General features: G+C 37.3%; 1 protein-coding gene across 1 annotated transcript in view; it reads right to left on the bottom strand.

Moving 5' to 3' along the window:
- The window catches only part of slc24a3 (solute carrier family 24 member 3), a 65,279-nt gene that overhangs the window by 12,151 nt on the left and 31,498 nt on the right, over nucleotides 1-21,630 (bottom strand). Inside the window, exons 3-10 of the mRNA XM_088304046.1 lie at nucleotides 5,203-5,279; nucleotides 4,381-4,455; nucleotides 4,173-4,257; nucleotides 3,486-3,589; nucleotides 1,642-1,716; nucleotides 750-775; nucleotides 592-645; nucleotides 360-487 (exon numbers count right to left, since the gene is read on the bottom strand). Coding sequence (XP_088160172.1) covers nucleotides 360-487; nucleotides 592-645; nucleotides 750-775; nucleotides 1,642-1,716; nucleotides 3,486-3,589; nucleotides 4,173-4,257; nucleotides 4,381-4,455; nucleotides 5,203-5,279 — 624 coding nt within the window. The remainder of the gene's footprint in view (nucleotides 1-359; nucleotides 488-591; nucleotides 646-749; nucleotides 776-1,641; nucleotides 1,717-3,485; nucleotides 3,590-4,172; nucleotides 4,258-4,380; nucleotides 4,456-5,202; nucleotides 5,280-21,630) is intronic.

Genomic DNA, 21,630 nt, shown 5'->3' with positions numbered 1-21,630 from the left:
CAATTTTAAACACATTTGGTGGGTCATTTACTATTCACAGGAGGGGATTGTGTCTGTCTGTAACAAATAGCAAGAGCACATTGTATGCTGCGTGGCTCAGGTGGTTGGCAGTTCTAATTTAGAAAGACAAGTGAGGTTGTGTTGAGTCACATACACGTTTGTTTGTAGTGTGTGGCACTTGCGTAGTGCCGATGTGTTGACACGTGCGATAAGGAGTGTGTTTTGCACAGTCACAGCAGTAGACAGGGTCAGTAAAAAACAGAACATGAGCTGATGACATGAGTTGCCATCATGAAGATTCAGGGATGGCGCCTCACGCTGCAATTTATGAGCAACAGCTTTCATGAAGTAGCATTTACCTTTTTTCAACAGGACAGCAGTTGCATCAGAACCATCATCGAGCTCGCCGTTATTCGCGGCCCCATTTCTTAAACTGGATGAGTTCTTCTTCCTCCTCTCCAGAAAACGAACCACATGGGAGTTGAGTCTGGAGAAAACAAATCCAACACTTAAAACCAGACCATGAATGACTATTCGTCAAGGTAACTTCAGATCCATTTGACTTCAAATGCATTTCATTATCAAACTTACTTCATTATCAAAATATAGACGAAATACATCAGAATCAACGTGAGTGCTTCCCACCTGAAAAGCAAAGTAAATCAAATTCATGGTGCAAAAATGTTTATGAAACTGTAAATGGAAGTCCGGCGTTGAATTTTAACGAGCAATATCATAAAAGCACTTACCAGACCACTTTTTCATCATATATGAACTACAACCAGGAAAGACGGAGAAATTCCGTTAGGTTCATGAAACGTTTCATTTATATACTGTATTCATAAAAATGAGAATGCAACACACTCGCGAATCACAACATTGGGTACACTTACACTGACTACTGAGGTTCAACACGAGTGACCAGGTTTCAGTATTGTATCATTCTGATTCTGAAATTATTTATCTAAGGTATGTGAGACAAAATATGATATGACCCAAAGTAGGAGCCAACAATAAATAATAACTCATTCCATCTATTTGCTCATTTTTGCTCTAGTTTGTCCTCATTCGGGTTCCAGTCTAGCTGGAAACTATCTGACCTGACTTTGGGCAGGTGACAGTACACCCTTGAATTTTATTGTAAAAAAAGAAAAAAAAAGAAAATTCTTTACTGAGTCAGGGAAAAACATTTTTACAGTTTTTATTATTCATCTGTGCATTTGCACTGGATTTTATTTAGGGATTCCCGCAGGATGGAGTCAACTTTCTCTTTAATCAGAGCATTGGGATGGTACAGGATAATAAAGATTCACAGGGGCAGAAGGATCTTGAGGAACTTTTTTGAATTTAGCTGACCTCCAAAAAGGGAGCGGTACGGGATAGGGAGTCATTCTGAACAGGAGCAGGAGAGGCTGGGATCTGTTTTCACTTGGACAGGACAGGACAGGACAGGTTGTTTTTTTTTTATTTATTTTTTTTGTAAATTAATTTTTTTACTTTGGTCCGGGTCAGGACTTGTACAGGATTTTTCACTCTGTAATTTTTTACAAAAGTAAAAATTGAATTTCAAGTACATTTTGAAGAGAATTTACTATTAAACACAATTAAAAGCTTATTGTTTGATTCAAAATAGTAAGTTACCACAATAAGAGCAGAGATGGAAAGAGTGTAGTAGGTGGAGTCTCTGAGCAGAGGCCAACAGGACAGATGGATGGTCTGGAGAAAACAACAGAAATGTCAGCCAAAATATTCACTCGCACTAAAGTGTTGACAATGAAGTACTGGAGCGTTTTTTCCAGAACACAACAGTATTATTCAGCGAAGTAATAATACAGTATGGTATTATTATTAATACCGATAAAACATAGCCATATTTTAATAGAACAGACAACTTGAGTTGAGTAACACGCGCTTGACAGTACACTTCTAACAAGATAAACACAGCTCTGCGTTGCTCTTGCATAATATGTAATCTAAATAGGGAAAACATTCTTTCAAGTATGTTTCTCCATTGCTTGTGGGATTAAAGGGGCTGAGAGAGACAGTCAGGATTTTCGGACTTGTAACACGGAATGGGGCCGAGAACACTTTCTCTCTTTGTGAACCGTGATGCGCATTAATTAAAGAAAAAAATATTTAAAGTTGCTTGTCTAATGAAGAAAAACAGATGACACAATTTTGAAGAATCGTGATCAGTCTGTGGTGTTTTCTTTATCCAGACCAGTTCTCCTTGACATTATTGAGCTCAATTATCTTTCTGGTGATAGTTGAAGGTTTTTCTTACATACTTCAGACATTTGGGAATGACCATTTCATTCTCCTCTTGGTACTCTTTTTAACACTCACTGGCTTGATCTCGAACTGTCTTCAGTGAGCTGTTTGAGAGATAAATGTACCGTCTGAAAGCAAGCTTGATTGCCTTACAAATGAGCGTCCACAATGAAAGACACAATATTTCACAGGGATTGAAAGCAACCTGATTGTTTTTGTCCTCAGAGATCCATTTCAACCTTGTCTTCGGTTTGTCTATTTTATTGTAAATTATTGCCTACAAATTGACAATTTTCATCGTCCTTGAAGTCCAGTTTAATTATGCAGAGGACATATCCCTGTTTGGTGGAAATCATTTGTAAAATGGCCCGCGTGATTGGAAGAAAAGTAGGACAATGTTGACCATGAAGTGTTCTCAAAGTTAATATCTTGCTCAACTAAGTTTGCTGTAAAAGGTGAAAAGAGGGTTTAAGGTAAGAAAATATATTATGATTTTCACAAATTAGACAAATTCCTATTTATAGTCTCTGTCACAATCATCCCCATTTTAATGTTTCAGATATGTACATATCAGACAAATAAAATGCAGTTATTACCTACTAATAATTTGACTTTTGGGGCATCTTTTAAAATGGCTTTTTTTTCAGAAAAAAAGTAGAAAATACTGCACATGGCCATATATATATATATATATATATATATATTTTTATTTTTTATTTTATTTATTTATTTATTTTTTTTTTTTGAGGTGTGGAGGTGCAATTGGAATGAATGTTAGGGTTGTTGTGAGCCGATCACATGATTTTCAACTGAATGGTAGTGACTGAAAAAGATTGGAATTTAAAATTATCTTCATTGCTAAAGCTAAGAATAAAATACTTTTGATCTGTACTTGATTTGAACCACTGCTGGTTAACAGCCATATAAAAAGGTATCATCTAGGCATACGTTTATGAAAAAAAAAATATTTTAGACAATTTGGATGCGGTCTACTTTTTCTTCTTCATATCTATTGTAAGTGTGTTTACATGTTCTAATTACCTCGTATTTATATGACAACATATGGTAAGCGCTTTGTTACCGCTCCAGCTGTTGTGAATTGCGTTGTATAAATAAAATTTTATTGTACTGTATTGCAGAGGTCTCAAAATCAAGTGACTTGAACTTGATGATGAATTTTAAAAAATGCATAATTGACCACTAATGTACTTTACCTGTATAGAAAATATTCCACATACTCCAATAATGCAGAGGATATTGAAGACAGCTGAACCAACAATGGTGCCAACACCAACATCCCCTTTAGTAATGAATACTCCTGCAAACCGGACACATAAAAAAAATTACCATTGGACATGGAAAGTTATTTGTTTATTTTATGTGATCAAACTACAAGATCCCGTACAGTTTTTATTGTTTCAAATATTTTTCACTTGTGTCCATGTATGGCCAGGCTAAAGTGTATAAAAAAACATGATTTAAAAGTGTCTGACTTTATAGACCAGAAGTTTTGAAAACCAGCTGGAATTGACAATTTGAAATGCTTGTTCATATTTGCAAAAATATGAATTCTTAATGTCTACATTGCATTGCATCAGCAGTGGGTTCCTACTTTCAAAGAGAACCAGCAAGCATATTATTTAAATTGAATTTAACAAACAATTTAGAATCTGTACAGGCATATATGCTTGCGACCACGCACTGAGCAATTTGAAGTATGCACCAAACTCTTATTGTCTGTCGAGTTTTAAACTACAATGTCAGAGGATCTAAAAGTGTAAATAGCATTAAATAATGTTCAATGAACATACGTTGGAAGATTTTGTGATTTTTAGAATTTCAATAAAAGTTATTATTGTATCTTTTGTATGGTTGCACATGTTTTCTTTAGTGTTTATCACCTATGACCGAGGTGAACAATTCAGGAGCTGAACTTCCTGCAGCCATGAAGGTTGCCCCTGCAACATCCTCACTAAGATGAAGGCGCTATTGGAAAAGAAAAAGAAAGCAATATGAAAACTGAAAGAAAAATGTTTATGGCAAATTTTGGTAAAACAGCATCTAAAAACTCTCGAAATTTAAAAACGATGATAAATGATGGTCAATTACCTCACATATCTTGTCTAGCGAGGGGACGAAGTAATCATCACACACAATGGCCAAGGCATAGAACATATAGACTGCCTGCAAACATATAGATACACACGCACACACACGCGCACAAGCTGCTAACTGGTTCATAACATCCTGTAGGCTGCGCTTTGAAATTATGGAGAGGGGAGCGCTCTCTGCCCTTCAGAGCGCACACACCCTTATAGTAGTGTTTGGGCATGATTATTCACTCTGAACTCACTTGGAAAACACCCTTGGGAGCAGGAATTTTGGGTGCCAGTCCGAGCTCTATTTTTAATGCATAACAAGTGGTACCTGAGTATATGTTGCAGGATAAGCTACACCATGAAATGAAGTGTGACATTAATAGAAAAAGTCTGGCTTAAGCTTCACCACGCAGCACATGGGCTATGTGCTCATTGTCTTTGATTTCATCGAGGGCGGGTCCAGAAGAAAAATTCTTGTTCAAACATGTGTGCATGCTTTAAATATTCTCTTTTTAGGGCACATCATGTATGTACATATTCATAGCATAATTATGTAACTCAACACTCATGAGACATGAGCACTCCCTGTTAATTAAGACATTCTCATATGTGTTAATTACATAGGATGAAGCTCTTGGAAGTGGGAATTCCGCAAAATGATTTCTAAAAAAAAAAAACTGACTATTTTGTTACTTATCCTTGAAATTTGAAAACAAAATAAATGCAATTAAAAAAATGATTCCATCCGATATACACAGACAGCAAATCAGGAAACACATGGTGTATTTTAGTGTATGCGCGGCAGAGGCTCTACGTCTTAGAAGACACTCACACAGAGGACATGCAATCCCACGGCTCCATCAATGCGCTCTTGGTTTGTGAAGTAGTCTCTTGGGAACTCGTGAATGGCTGCAGACAAAATAGAACACAATGAAACATGAGAGAGGGGTGGGGGTGGGGGGCCATTGATTATTATCGGGTGAGAGATGATATCCATACAGTCATACGAAACATCGCAACGGAATAGCAGCAACCAATAAACAAATAAATGAGATTCGATTAAAAGGACCTGATCAAAGTCCTATCAAATGAAAGGAGGACAGGATCGTGCTCAAGGAGCAACAACAACTGCTACCCAGCTGAGCTTAATAATAATAAAGTTTCATGAAATGGTCAAAAACTCACATCATCCATAAACTATTTTTGGGAAAATAACTAATGAGATTATTGAGTCTGGGATGATGCCAGAGTAAATCAAAACAATAATCAAATCGTAACGGTGTGCTAAGCAATAATTGACATGCATGACTGGACATCTTTTTATATGGTTCTCATTTAAATTTTTGAACTATTAAAATACTAATCTTGAGTATTTATTTAGGAACTACATTAGTTTTTTTTCTCCATCTGATTAAACCTTAAATATTATTTATTGAACGTCCTCGAGGTGTACCGGTAGTTAAAGGCATTATGTAAATATTCATAGAATATTTGGCCTTGTGCACTTCCTAATAATTGCATTGCTTCTTTTTGATGACCCTTCTGAATACCAATTTAAGGCATTACAAAAATGTCCGTATATATGTTTGTGCTCAGTGTGAAATGTCATTTCAATCCGGTCATGACCTAAAAGAAGACCCACTGAATTAATCATGATCTGATATTAACAGCCAATTGGGTCAAAATAAGCCACATCATCATCATCATGCCCGTTTCCCATTGCATGGAAGTGTGCATACAAAAGCGGTTGGGTTAAAAATAGCTCCAGCCCAGCATGACCCACCGTGTGTGTGTGTGTGCGTGCGCGGGGGTGTGCGCGTGTGTGTTTGTGTGTATTTGGGATTTGCTTGGCTAGCTCCACTGTGTGTCTACTTAACTTGCTGTATGTTAGTGTCTGTGAGTGTGTGTGTGCGAGTGTGTTTATGTGCCTGTGTAACATGATAGCAACACAGTGTGCAGTGACATTCTCTCTCTGAGCATAACCGAGAGCTCATGAGTCAGGCAATGGCACCTGCAGCCTGTCTTGTGTGGCTACAACACAGGTCTGCCTCTCGATAGGAAGTGTAAGCAGCAAAGATGAGAGAAGATGGGGGTGGCAGTGAAGTCATAAATAAAAAAGAAAGGGAATAAAAATATATGGAGAAGCTACTGATACAAAAACCACAAAGTTATAAAAACATGGCATAACCAGACTTCAGAGAAATTCAAAATGTGCTGCTTGCTACTGGCTATAGCAGGGGCTCTTCAAACCTGTTCCTCGAGGTTCGCTGTCCTGCCTGTTTTCCATCTCTCCCTGCCCCAACACATCTGATTCAAATGATCAATAATCAGCAAGGTCTGCAAAAGACGGAGAATGATCCCAATCATTTGAATCAGGTGTGTTGCAGCAGGGGACGGATGGAAAACAGTCAGGACAGCAGACCTTGAGGAACAGGATTGAAGACAGCTGGTCGGCAGGTTATTTTGTGCATCACAAAAGGGTGGATTTATCTAAAATGTCAAATCATAATCACACAGTCCAGTCATTTTTCAACTAAAAAGGGTTTTTCCATGCAGTAAATATCATTATTTTTTTAAATTCGTGAAGCCCACCAGGAACTGTATGAAAATGATTAGCGCTGCATGTTATGTATGACGTTCTGTATCTGTGTTTTTCATCAGATTTTGCCTCAAATATTATCGTACTTGAACGCCCATCAAGATGATATTTAGCTCACCGCCTGTGATTTGGGCTCAAAATACTTTCGGGAACGTACAGTCATGACCATAAATATGGAACATTGATACAATTGTCACCACCATAATATTTATTTAAGTGAAACAGCCAAGAAGTGCTTTTTAACTGCCGTCTTTCAGCTCTAATATGCGGGTATTTACACCCAAATCAGGTGAACATGCACGAATTACTAAGTGAACACGCACACTGAGAAAACCCTCGTAGAATTGAGCACACGCACGCACGTGCTCACGGTGTACTGGGAGTGACTATGCATCAAGTGACTTACCTGCATAAACGGAATGCAAGCAAGAGGACAGCCAAGCAAGTAAACATCTTCTAGTTATATTTTTATTATTTAAAAACATGTATTGTTTGGGTGGCTCGAATGGATTAATGGCATGTCAATGAAGAATTCAACCTCTCTCTTTCTACCGCCCCTTAGTAGGTGTGGGAAGCACAAACCCTCAAAAATAGCTACCCTTTCATTTCTGCTACAATGAATACAATTAATCGAGCAATATTAATACTATTATACTGCTAATCACCATATTATTATTGGTCACACATATGTGGATGTGTGTGGACCCTCATATTGCACCGTTTCTGTGTATGCCAGAAATAAATCAGCATCAAATAGACAACCGTTGATGCTAACAATGATCTGTTCCTTCTTATTCCACCGCTTGTATGATACTTTTGATTTACTGTTTATTTGAATGGTACACAAAATAATAATAGCAGTATGGACATTTTTGTATTATTGCGCCACCTGTTGTTCATGGACAAAAGCTGCATGTTTTTTCCTTTAACTTTTCACAAACAGTAAAATTTGAGTGATTTTGATTGTTGTAAGCAAATGGTTAAAAGTCAATGGTAAAAGAATATATAAAGTAAAGCGGATACCACAAAAGGGTGAAATAATGACTTGCTTGTATGTGTAATCTCCAAGGTTAATAAAAAAAATCATTTATCCAAATATTCCCAAGTTGCATCCTGAGTGTAAACTGATGACGAAATCTAGCGTGTGGGGCAGAAGTCAGCTGCCAAATCCCTGAGCTTCGTGAGATCAACGTGGATTGACCTAAGCAGAGACGGACGGCTTGTCACTTCAGGGGCAGAAACAACAGTCAGCCCACCCCTCTTGCATAATACCACAAGCATTACGTAAGAGTTGTGTGGCACTGATACAGACACAGACAGAAAGAGAGAAGAATTCGACAAATCCTATACATCATTAAAGGCGTAATGGGAGACCTCGGTGTTTTAAGAGCAACGGGGGAAAAAAACACTCTTCAGATGACAGATGGTGTTTCCCCCATCCACAATAAGCATGGTGCGGAAATGGTTGTGACACACACATGTGCATGTACACATACACGTACACGCATGCACAGGCGCAAACAATCACAGACACTGTAAACAAAATAAACAGGCTCAACTACAGCACTCACATGAAGGCCAAGTATATATATACAGTGAACCCTCGGTTATCGCGGTTAATGGGGACCGAGACCACCCGCGAAAACTGAAAATCCGCGAAGTAGCGGCGCACCTTCAAAAATGCTTAAAAAAAATATACAATATATATCTACGGCTTAACTGCCACGCACGCCGGCCGGAGCTCTGGTACGGTCCGAACCGCGCGAAACGTCGCCACCGATCGTGTCCGGGGGAACGTGCTCTTCTTCGTCCACTCTCCTCTTCGCCCACGCTCTTCTTCGGCGCACGCCGGCCGTCTAACCGCTCCAGCGCCCCTTCGTGCCGCTCGGCGAAACTACAATGCCCCCGAATATTTTTTAGACCCGCGAAGCACTGAACCCGCGAAAGGTGAACCGCGAAGTAGCGAGGGTTCACTGTATATATATATATATATATATATATATATATATATATATATAGTAAGAAGTAACAAAAAAGTTTTCAACATTTTAATTTACAATAAAAATATATACACTACAGTCCAGTCATTTTTAAAAAGCTGCACAAATGCAGCAAGGTTACTAAGGATTATTTCAGCAATAAAAATTCCAGGTTAGGACGCGTTTTCATACAATACAATACAATGCAACTTTATTTATGTAGCGCATTTCACAACAGCTGGAGCTGCAACAAAGTACGTTGGTCAAGCAGTATTGGGGGGGGGGTGTCATCAATGAAGACCAATAATACAAAATGACCACAGTGATGCGGTCTGTGGGGGGCTCGTCCCACTATTAAAGAAGCACTGGTTAAAGCTGTGATATTCTTTGGTGATTAATTTGTATTTGTTGTTGTTGTTGTTGTGTGGGCTTGTGAATCGATAGCCCATTTACAACAGCTCCATCAACTTTCTCCTTCATTCCTATATTTTATATATTATTTATTTTTTTGCCATTTAATATTGTTTTTTTGTTGTGCTAACCTGCATACAACCTTACAGAATTTTCGCTGTGACATTTTGGAGGGTAGATATCTTTTTTTTTTTTTTTCATGATGTTACAACTGCAAGGAGCTTTTCCCAAACATGTAGCATTCCGCCAAGTCTTCAGCAAGGTGCTGAAGGCGAGCCAGCGTTAAAATGAAGTACAGTGAAGCGAGAGGACTAAATGCGACAGAGAGCTTAACTATTCCATTTGTTTAAGTGTGGTGCTAGCTAAAAGCTAACTAACTAACTAACTTAACTAACAACTGTTCGAAAACTACTTTATAGTTGTTTGTGTACATTCAAACTTCAGTTTGAAGGCAACATGAGTGACGTCAGGTTCAATGTTCCGAGATTACAATTCAAATAGTTCAGAATACAAGTGGAAGTTGACCAGTATTCCTGATTGGCTTGTCTTCAGCCTTTAAGTCTCCACAGAACACCATGAAGCAAGTCCAATTAAAATAAACGTAAATGCAAACCACATTTAGTGAGCCTAAATTATTTTGAAGCAAAGTCCTTCTCTGGAGAAATAAAGGTGTTTTCACAAATAGTTTTCACTTTCAGTGAAACAAACTTGCAACTCCAATTGCAGTTATATTATAAAAAGAACAACTGATTAATCTTTTTGTATGACATTAGAGAAGACTTTATGTCCTTCCTTTTTCTGAATCATCATTTAGAAAGAGGGGGGGTGGCTACAGCAAATATAAATGTGAATACAAATCATATTTAAACTACTCTACACCAGTCGCTCCTGGTTGTCTGTGCAAGTTTCTGCTGTTCAGTCACCCACTCGTAATTATGGTCTTGAATAAAAAGCAATATCAGAATTACAGACGAACATACTTAACAGTCGTATCACCTTGACTTCGCTGAGATTCTTTTAACCAGCAAAGATGGAACTTGATTTCTACGAGTGATGAACATAAGTGAACTGAATCATCACAATACGTTCATCAAAAAGAATTGTAGAAAAGAGTCATTGAACAAATTATTCAATCAAATGGGAAAGTGCACCACGTTTATTCCCTTTAGTTTTTCGGCAACAGGAATTTTGCTCACTGACTCCTGCGTGAAGACCAATCGCATGGCAGCACATTTAGTGAAGACCCTGCCCTGCCTGCTGATTGGTCGTTCACAAAAATTCACAAGTGGGTGACAAAACTCCTGAGGGACGGATTTGTCACCCACACGGTGGGATAAGTCTCCTTGACGGCCCATAAAGTGGTGAAAGCCAGTTGCAACATTTATATTGCGCACACTACATAATTCTGAGAGTTTTGGGGACATACAGAGGAAGTGTCATGAAATTTGTACAAGGAGGAAGAAAATTATACACTCCGGTAAAATTCATGTTGCCCAACCTTGAATGGTTAGACGCAGGAGAGCGTTTGCTCGATTCGACATCTCAATGTTTGCACGTCAAATAGGTCATTTTTTTTTCACCTTGCTGACACCAAGTTGAGATAGAGCCCATTCCACATTGACTGAAACTGACTATTAGTGAATTCAATGCATTTTTTGCGGAATTATACTTACTCAAAAATCGGGATTAGCGGAATATAGCACATGTGCTTTACAAGACATTTAGTGTTTAGGCTCTAACTGGCTATGTAATAAAATTTATTCTCGCCCTCACTCCCGAAAAAAAAAAAAAAAAAAGACACTTTATTTCTGTTTCCGGTAGGGCCCTCCCTACTCCCGATTAACATTTCTTTCTCCCATTTTCCAGATTGACCTTTCTGTGGCTGAGCTCAAATGAACTCAGAAAAGACCCAATCACTTCAGGAAGTGATCTCTTCACTCACATTCATGTTCCATTTTTTTTATATTTTTTTTATAAATGAAACATTTGCAAACGACACAACATTAATTTCTCTATTCTTCATTAAGCAGCAGACTTTGAACATTCCGGACAAAACTTCAGTATAGATTACTGTATATCAACTGTGTCAATCCACAAATAAAGTACAGTTGATATACCCTCTTTTCTACTTATGTGTGTGTGTGTGTGTGGGGGGGTCTCACCGAACATGGATACACGCACACGCACGCTAATGCTAATGATGGCAGTGTAATGTACTGTTAGGTAAATTAATCCATCTAACCCCTGACGAAGTACCATGTAGATAGCATGGAGGTTTCAGCCTTTAATGTACAGTGAACTATCTTTACGTCATACATTTTTTTTCTCGGAACCAAAGAGCTTAAAATGGACACACTGAGGACGCAGAAGTCATGGCTCGTACACATGGACGGGAGGCCCAGGGAAGACGCACAATGGGATTTACAATAAAGGTTACACACTGTCATTTTGCTAGTGTTTACCACTTTAAAAGCATGTGATTGCAACATACACACACGCACAAGCACACACACCTCCACACACATAAGCAGCAGCATGAGGTTGTATTTATTTTCTGCCACAAGTACTTAAAAGTATGTGGGTGGTATTACCTAACACGTCAGCCATTTGTGAATGGAAAGAAAATGTGCAGAAATGCAGGAAAACACACAGGAAGAACGAAAGAGTTGACGATTTGTAGAATTAACCGTATTTGCTCTAAATCAGGTCGTCAATGCTGAACGATACAAATAAACATCTCTACAGTCTGTAATGGCCCTTGAACGATTTATTTGCAAAAATACATCACTTCCACAAAATTGGAGAACAAGGGAGACTAGACCCCGAAGAGCTGAACAGTTCAAGTTGGCCTCCACTCTATGAACAGTTGCCTTAAGTGTCTGCAGCTGGAGGGCACAATTTGCTGTACACTGCTCAGTCAAGTGGTTAATACACGTCTCTCCTGGTCCTTGCTGTGCACACGACTCAAAAAAGACAAATGAATTCAACATATCACCTAATGACTTCAGTGGTGCTGTATTTTCAAATTCAATGACAAATTCTATCAGCGTGTCATTTTTGTTTTTTTATATGTATCATCTGATAAAGCAGCAATACAAAATCTTGCTGAGCTCCCACACTGAAAAAAAAAAATGGTCTGTTGAATTTAAGATCATCTAGATCCAGGGCCGCCGCTCCCTAAACGTAGAATACGCACAGCACGTAGGGAATCATTGTTCCTGGGTGGCATTGTGACATCATCGAGTGTGGACGTCATGCGTGAAAAGACTTAAAGGGTAATAGAAAACATGTACCGACGTTACATATTCAAGATACCAAAAAGGTGCAAGTGTATTCCGTTACAGTTAAGGGAAAATAAAACATGTAATTATATCATTAAAAACGAAGATTATTTTGCAGGACTACATTTTTGAATGCAGGGGGAACATTGTTTGCTAAACAATCTTTCCCTGGAGTGGAGAACTGGTCACAATATAGCTCAACGGACTGAGTAAAGCGCTTTGTTACAGCTGCAGCTGTTGTGAAAGCGCTTTATGAATAAAGATGTATTCTATTGTATTGTTGTCCCGAGTAAACTTTTTGTTGGCCAGTCACCAGCTGGACGAGTGTTGGGCTGGCATGGTCGGTTTCAAAAGTGACTCGAAGGGAATGGATGCTGACTGTTTTGTATCGTATTCACTGGATGACTTGTTCATTTGAAGTACGGTAATATATACAAAAAAAAAAAGTGTGAGCTGTCACAATCATCCCAACAGCTTGCTACCATATGAGGCAGCGCTATAGATCGCGAGCAGCCCTAAAACCGCAAATAGGATGTAAATACTTCACTAATTCCCATCACGAATCAGCCTGAGCCTTATTATTTGAGCAACATATTGTCAATGTTAAACTTGTCACAGGAATAAAAAGAAAAAAAAAAAAGGATTTTTTTCCGATTGACGTCACCTATTAGTCAAAGAACGTTGACACGCATGCACGTTTATGAGATTGGGATTGTGGGGGTGTGCGAATTTCTCTTTTCTACTTGTGGAACTTGGATTCTGTGAAGTACCTTTTTTAACAGGTAACTAACTAGTAACCGTGTCGTATCCATCCTGCTAAAAAAAATACATCATAGGTCAGTTTGGGCGCCCATAATCTAGCATATCGTCACAAACTGGTTTATGCTGGTTGCTGATGAATTGCATCCTGGTCTTGCTGGTGTCAACAGATGACAGATTCCTTTACTATTATAGTTCTGTTAACCATAATTGAGCAACATTCTATTTTGATAGCAGTCAGACGGTAAGATAAGATCATAAAAGAATTTTTTAAGTTAAAAATGAAACAAGAAATAGGCATTATACTTAATTCCTGAGACTCTTCCACACATCCAAACTCATCGATCAATTGGATTTAAAATTCTCAGATTCATTTGGTCATGTCGAAAAAATAAAATGAAAAGAACGTTTTGATAACTCTACAATTTACATTCTGCAATTCACATAAAACAAAATTAACAAAGAATTGTTTAATTCATTTAAATTGAATTGAATAATACAATGATTACTGTAAACACATTGATTGAAAATGTTTCATTTATTCATCACATAATGCGCAGGGGCCTGCGGAAGCCCAATAATGCTCAGCTCTTAATGGTAACATGCAATTTTCACTGCACATGAAACAATTTCACATGACACAATTTACCGTGATCGCTGCAACAATAAACCTGCGACCCTGTATTGGGTTTTGTAGCTCATTATACAGTACTGAATTATTTTTAATAGATCACAAAACACAATTGTCAGGAAGAAACGGGTAGCAACAAAAGAGAAGAGGTTTTATTATAATCATAATGACATATTATAGCCAACACTATATAGTTAAATATGTTGGACTTTTTAAATCTGTATGTGCCCCAAAATTGAAAATGCGTTTTACCCAAAAATAGGGATTTTAACCCACCAATATTTAAATTGCTGGAACTTTCTCATTTTTTAGGTGCATCCATGTTATAGATATAATTTGAACAGGAATTAAGAGTAGAATTAGAATACATTAATATCTCAATTTACATTTTTCGGAGACATAAGCCTGATATATATCTTGTATATACATATATATATAGAGAGAGAGCATATTCATCAACCTCCTCCAAAAAAACACCAGAGCTGGGTTATTGTGTGATCAAGAATGGTGATATTACAGTGACAAGCTGTGAATATCAGCAGCCAAGCGGAGCCGACCTTCTCTATTTTGGTTTGCAAATTGAAGTAGCGGTAAACAAACTGAAATTAAAAGAAGCTAGTCAACAATGACGGAATGTGCGGCAAAACACGCATCTGATGGGCATCCATGACTTGGCTATTTTGGCACTGTCTCGAAGAAGACTTGGCGTAATTATTGCGGTTGGCAAGGTATGTCCACGAAAATGGGGAAAACGGCAATCCTGTTGAATCATTTGAACAAGTACCACCTAAGTGATGATGTGAAAAGCAAGAAAATGCACAGCCATTTAAGCTGTTTAGCTGCTATCAACTAGCAATCACCTGTCTTTTGTCTTGTGCAAGTCGCAATAATATTAACACCGTGTATATGTTCATCACTTCAAAATTAAAATGTTTACATTTTAAGGCATGTTAATTTTAGTAGTTCACAGTGTTATGGATTGTTCTAGTGTTGTACAGTTGAGAAAAACATGCTTTCATAATTTTCTCGGTTCTTCTTTTTCCATTTGTTTTTAAAAATGAACTACAACTAAGTAATCTCTAGTCACCTTATTTTTTTAGTGCGGTTGATTAAAGCTGGCAATTAAAAAACAATGCAAACGCTTGCTTGAGATTTTCTTTCATAGCATGGTTTAAACGAGTGGAAGAATTATGAAGCCTAGGAAGAAAAAACGCCTTGTAAGAACATTCGACTTGATGTTGTCCCTTCACACCTTCCCTTTGATTCCATCGGTGAGATCACAAAGCTGCCCTTGATCAATACAGTGCACACCAAATGTCTCTGATCAATCATTCTTATGACCACAATAACAATGTCACTGCTAGTGCAGGCTGTATAATTAATCTTAGTATCTTTCTCACTCTCTCTCCTGTGCAGAAGACCAGCTGTTGTCTCAGAGGAGCTCCCTCCACCTCTTGTAAGTCCCATTCAAAGAACGGAACTATTTCTGACTCACACAAACCCAGGAAGGAGTAGCAGAAGAAAGATCACCAGGAGAGAAAGCTCGAGAGAGGAGAAATAAATCTTGCTGCAGAGCATGCTGGGCCTATTACAAGTGAGCAATTCAGTGTGTGAACACGAGACAAGCGCGAGAATCAACTTTGTCGGCTTGCATGTGTCCATCTGAGGGAGATGAGTGACAGGGGGAACTGCATTGTCATGCAGATGGAGAAAAATACACGCTGACAACTTGTTGGCTGTGTGTGTGTGCGTGCTTGCTTGTGCAAGGTCTGGGCGAAAGGTTACATGGTAATAGTGGCATTTAATCAGGAAGGCAGCCAGAAATTAAATCATGACCCGTGATGGCCTGGCACATATTATACAGGAGACAAAAAAAAAATCATCAGAATCTACCTTCGGTGTCTCATCTGAGATTTGATATGCAGGTATGTGTCCAACTAATTTTCTTGTCTCTTAGTTTGCCTTTTCTTAATGTCACTTTCATAATTTCATAATTAGCAAATGTTGATGTTTTTGTCAGAGGGTGATCAGTGACCCTTATTAAAACTGATTTAGTGATTTGTGAGTAATTTAATTTCGAATGACACCTTCTGGAATACATTTGAGACTCCATTTCAATCAGCATCACTAGTTTGTCGATGTACCGGTGACAGAAATCTCAAAACAGCACCGTGACTGCTTTAATGTAAAGCACAATGTCTTACACCAGTCCCAAAGCAACACAATGTGCAACTGGGTGTTCTAATTCTCTTTCCGAGACACCGAGTGGGTTCTGTTCATCAATAAGATGAGTTCAAGACAGGCTCACTTCACCGCATTCCTGTTTTGATGGATCCAAAAGCGTTTAAACGAGACTTATGGAAAACCCTGCGCGCCCATCAAGAATGAACTTAAGCAAGTCAAACTTTCTTATTTGCCCATTTTTAAATTGCATCTGTGAGTGAGCCATTCGGAATTCCCTTCCTACTGTTACGAAACATTTGGGGTAAATTACACAGTACTCAACTCCACACAGAGTATACCTGGCCATGATTTAGTAGTTTGGCTGGGCAAATATCCCCCAAAAAATAAATTCTGCTTCTTCTCCCTCTCCCTTCTACTTTCTTTTCTTCTTCTCCTCCGTGCAGACCAAACGTTCCTGTCAGCACGTTTCCAATACAGTACACGGTCTTGGTTGACCAGTGGCGCGGTTGACGCCTTTCAAAGTGTTCCCTTTCGTAATTAGGCTTTATTCAGTACTATCAGGTCCAAACCGTAGCAAGAGGGAACTGACTGCAGTCAGCGTGGTTAACGGGAATGGAGAGCCATCAGGTAGGTTAGTAATCAAGGTTCTCTTTTTATTTTCTCTCTTTTGCCTTCTCACTCCAGCTCATTCTATATCTCTTCCTGGTTTTCTCCCGCTACCCTCGTATACGTTATACGTTACATAGCAGTCTACCAAGTAGGTTGAAATGAACTTTTGGTTGTCTCGTGTAAATGTAGAAAACACACGTAGTACGTCACGCACGCACATGAGGGACGGATGGAAATTCACTTCCTTGCTTGGTCCGTCATTTTCTAAGACCTCTCGTCCTGCGCCCCTCTGTCCCAAAAATTAGCTTCCATCCGAGATGGACGGACGTACCGATCCGTCCCAGGGACAGAATGCCCATCTCTGGTAATTTGTCGGCTTTGAGTGTTGCCTCCTGGAGGATAAACAAAAACCATGCTGTATTGTAAAGGCGCCCGTGTGCTTGGAAGTTCACAAGTCACCGCCCCTGACCCGCAAGTGAGGGGGGGCAAAATGACAGCTGCATCATTAGTAGGGTTACCTTGTATCATGACCATGAAAAAGAGAGGCAGTATTATAAAAAAAAAAAAAAGAAAAAAAAAAAGAAAAGGACACCCCTCATCATATTGTGCATTTGCGCCTGGGTTAAGTGCCATGGAATTTTTTTTTTTTTCAAAACGTTTTATGGTACGGTACAGCCAATTATATCACTTATTGGATATTATGTATAATGCAGTTTAAATTTCACCCTTAATTTGATGTCACAGTAGAGTGCAACACTGCAAACCTTCACCAAATTGTGGTAATGTCTATAGACCCCTGTCCAAAATTTCAAACAAAGTGACATCATCAGAATGCGCACGGATTGTTGTTGCAGAATGGCAGTGTTTGAGAATGTGTACATAAGCTGACTAACTGGAAAGGATGGTGAAAATGTGTGGCAGTGTACAGACCACAAAAAATCATTTTGATTCAGTTTTGTTTGGCTACCCCCTGTATCGTTGGCAAAAAAAAAAACGGTTGGCTTCTGGTGGAAGGATCCTTTCTGTCTCTCCCCATTCAATGTTAGGCGACACAAATTTTGGCACTGTATTTTTTTTCTGCATTGAACCAATATGAAGAAGCATTGTGGGCGTGTTTCCAAATACCTCAAAATTAGGAGTGATAGGTGGTTATTAAAAAAAAAAAAAAAAAAAAAAAGCAAGCTAGCTTTCAACATGCGTGCGATAAACATAGAGACACTGCATGAAAATCATCAAATTGATGTAATTAATTTATTACATGAGCCTCTGGGGTTGATTTTAAATGCACTTATTTCGAACGGCACGGTCATTTGCCAGAAGAAGAAAATATATACAGTATATTAAAAAAATAGCACTCTGTTCAACCAGGTTTAATACTTTAAACATTAAAATAAATTGAAATAAATTAAACAAAAAAAAATAAACAAAATATGCAAACAAAAATCTGTGACAGTCCACTCGTATTAACTGATAAAATGGACTAACTGGAGTGTGAGTCCAAAAAGAACAACTCGGTTACAGATTGAGTGGAGGAAACATCAAGAGAAACTTGGGCAGATACTGAAGGAAAAGGAAAAAAATTATCGCTGCAAGAGAAAATTGATGTGGAGCGAGCTCAGCTGTTAAACTTGAAAAAAGATGAAGATGAAACAAGGATTCTACAGAAAGCAAAGCATGGAATCATGTATATGTATATATATGTATATATGTATATATATATATATATATATGTATGTTTGTATATATATAAATATATATGTATATATATATATGTATATATATATACATATATATATATATACATACATACACAAGAAAATTCAACAAACTCAAATGACTTGTAGTATAATACATAACAATTGTCTTTTGTCTGTAATTATATAATCTAGTAGAATAACAGTAGATACAGCCACACTAATGGATAACACATTCACAAATAAAATAGATTATAAAATAGTAAGTGGACTTTTCATAAATGATATAAATTGGTCCGAGGTTTATTCAAATGAAGACCCCATTACTGGAGTGTGGTAAATGTACTTTATAAGTATTGAGATTTGTTTCAAAGAAAAATTCATGCACAGATAATTTAGACTGCATTCAATGATCAAAGAAAGCAATTAGAGCAGTCTTTGATTTAAGATACACTTAATATTTCGTGATTTTAAATTAATTAATATATTATTCAAGTAAATACCAGTGAAAAGCTTCACAAAAAATAGAAGTAGAAAAATGTGATTAATCACAATAACTTACAGAATTTTTTTGCGATTAATTAGTTAAACAATTTAATCGCTTGACAGCATTAGAAAAAAAGAAAATTTTAAATTAAGAACCAAATAATCCGAATTACATTATAAGAAATATGAACCAAGTAAATATGATGAGAACAAGTAAGAAATTATATTACCATGCACCGTTAGAACAGAACAAGAGCAACACACAAGAAACATGGAGAATATTAAATTCTATGATAAATGTAAGTTTATTTTTCAAAAACCATTACCCTCAATATTTAATAACAAATACCAAAAAAATCAATGATAAAATAACAAATATAATAAATTCAATTATTAAATATTGCAAAAACACTCAAATATAAAGTCCACTGACAGCTTTAACAATGATATGATGTTAATAAAAATATTCTTTGTAATTTGTCCTACAAACCTGGTATTTTCCCACCAAAAATGAAAACAGCAAGAGTTATTGCAATATCAAAAAGTGGATTTAAACATCTATTTACAAATTACAAACCAATATCACTGCCTACACAGTTCTCAATAATTCTAGGAACACTATTTTCGTAGAGAATTGCTTTATCGAGAAGCACAATCTTTTGAGTGACAACCAGTTTGGTTTCAGAGAAAAAAATCAACTTTTATGACAGTTATGAAACTCATGGAAGAATTTGCAACAAGTATAGACAAAAAAAAAAGAATCTGCTGATGGGCTTTTCATAGATATAAAGAAGCTTTTGACATCATAAATTATAAAATATTAATGGAAAAAGAGGTTTGACATATAAATGGATAAAATGGTGTGAAACGGCTTGGATAATGGATGTATGGATTCATATGAAATCTGCCGGGACTGAATAGTTTTTAAAAAAGTTATGTTTGTTGATGACACAACTTTATGTTGTTCCGGTGAAAAACTCAACTTCTGTCTATTGTGAAAAAAATAATTTAATATCCTAAGGAACTGGTTGGACACAAATAAATTGTCTTTGAGCTTCAGTAAAACAATGTTTCTTATCTTTAGCATGAATTTATCACACAAATTAAACATCAAGTCAAATTAAACACCAAGTCAAAATCAATGTCAACTCTATCGAAGTTGAAAGAGTGAATGAAATTCAATTTCTTGCCGTTGTAATCGAATCAAATCTATGCTGGAAAGCACACAAAGAATAAGTAAAATATCTAAAAGTCCAAGGATCTCCGTAAAAAAGAAACATTCTACACATTATACTGTTCATCATTACAGCAATAGACTACTTATTGTGTGATACATATAAAACAAATCTATAATCGCTATAAACTACAAAAAGGAACTATAAGAAAAATCAACAGTTCAAATTGGTATATGGTACCAGCCGATCTATTATTTATCAAATGAAACGCTCTCTAAATCTATGACTTAACTGAATCCAAAACAGCACAAATAACGAACAAAGCATACAATAACCAGCTTTGCCACAATATTCAAAAGCTGTTAGAAATAAGAGAGGGTTGTTTTTATAATTTAAGGGGCACAAGTGACTTTAAAAATATAAAGATAAGAACTAACATGAATAATATAACATACATGGGGAATAATTATGAAAAGGAAGTGAAAAGATGTCGATCACTTGCTGTCATTTGTGGATGTGGCGAGAGAGAAACCAAGAATTTCATTGCTCAGTGCTACTGATGTTTTTGCTGTCCATATGACAAAATAAAAACATACCGAATCTCTCGTAATCCTCTTGAAATGTAATTCCTGTTTCATTTCATACCATCAGCGACTTTAGTAACACTACACCTTCCCAGACTCACTAATACTTGTTGTCAAACCACACACACAGCCTCTGTCTTCATCATACATTTAACATGACTAAACAGATGGCCTTTGTATTAATCCCATCACAGCACATGCCCACACACAGCATGTTATTCACAGTAAATGTTGCTTTTATCCACATGCTAATATGATCTAGGTTTTTATCTGTGCTGTACAGTAAAGCATGACATCACTCTCTCGAGCACGCTGTATATGTTTGTCTCATTCGCTTTCAATCAGAGGTTAGGAATGAATGAATGCGCGTGTATCCTGGTCTGAGATTGAAGCATGGAGAGTCGCATCATATCATACTCCTTAATTGATGAAATATAACATTTCATATATACACCTCAAGAAAATGACAACATAATGATACCAATCGTAGCTTGATGATTTAGAGCATGAAAAACAGCTGAGCGTAAACACCATTAATAAACCAAGCAGGAAAGCAAAGGAACATTTGGGGTTCTTCCATTTCAGCTATTTCATAATCTTGGCAGGCTCTTTATCGGCTGCTTGTGCTTTTGGCCGCCACAGAGTAGGCGAGTGCTGCCAAACAAGTTGATTTGACATATAACGCTTGAGCAGAGGGCTGAGCTCTGAAGGATTTCATAGTGAAACACACTTAAACCATGTGTGACAATGATGTAAACAACACATCAACAGCGCAAAAAGCCAACGCACTCTGAACTCAGGATGCTTTTATTTGTTACCTCTTGCATTGTTGTTTGCAAAACAGCACAGACGCCACTCAACTATTATG

This window comes from Idiotropiscis lumnitzeri, chromosome 9 (assembly GCF_059441095.1).
Source record: "Idiotropiscis lumnitzeri isolate Australia: NSW breed Sydney's pygmy pipehorse chromosome 9, RoL_Ilum_1.0, whole genome shotgun sequence".
Classification (NCBI taxonomy): domain Eukaryota; kingdom Metazoa; phylum Chordata; class Actinopteri; order Syngnathiformes; family Syngnathidae; genus Idiotropiscis; species Idiotropiscis lumnitzeri.
The sequence above is the reverse complement of the archived record's forward strand: the minus strand, read 5'-3'. Positions and strand labels throughout refer to the sequence as shown.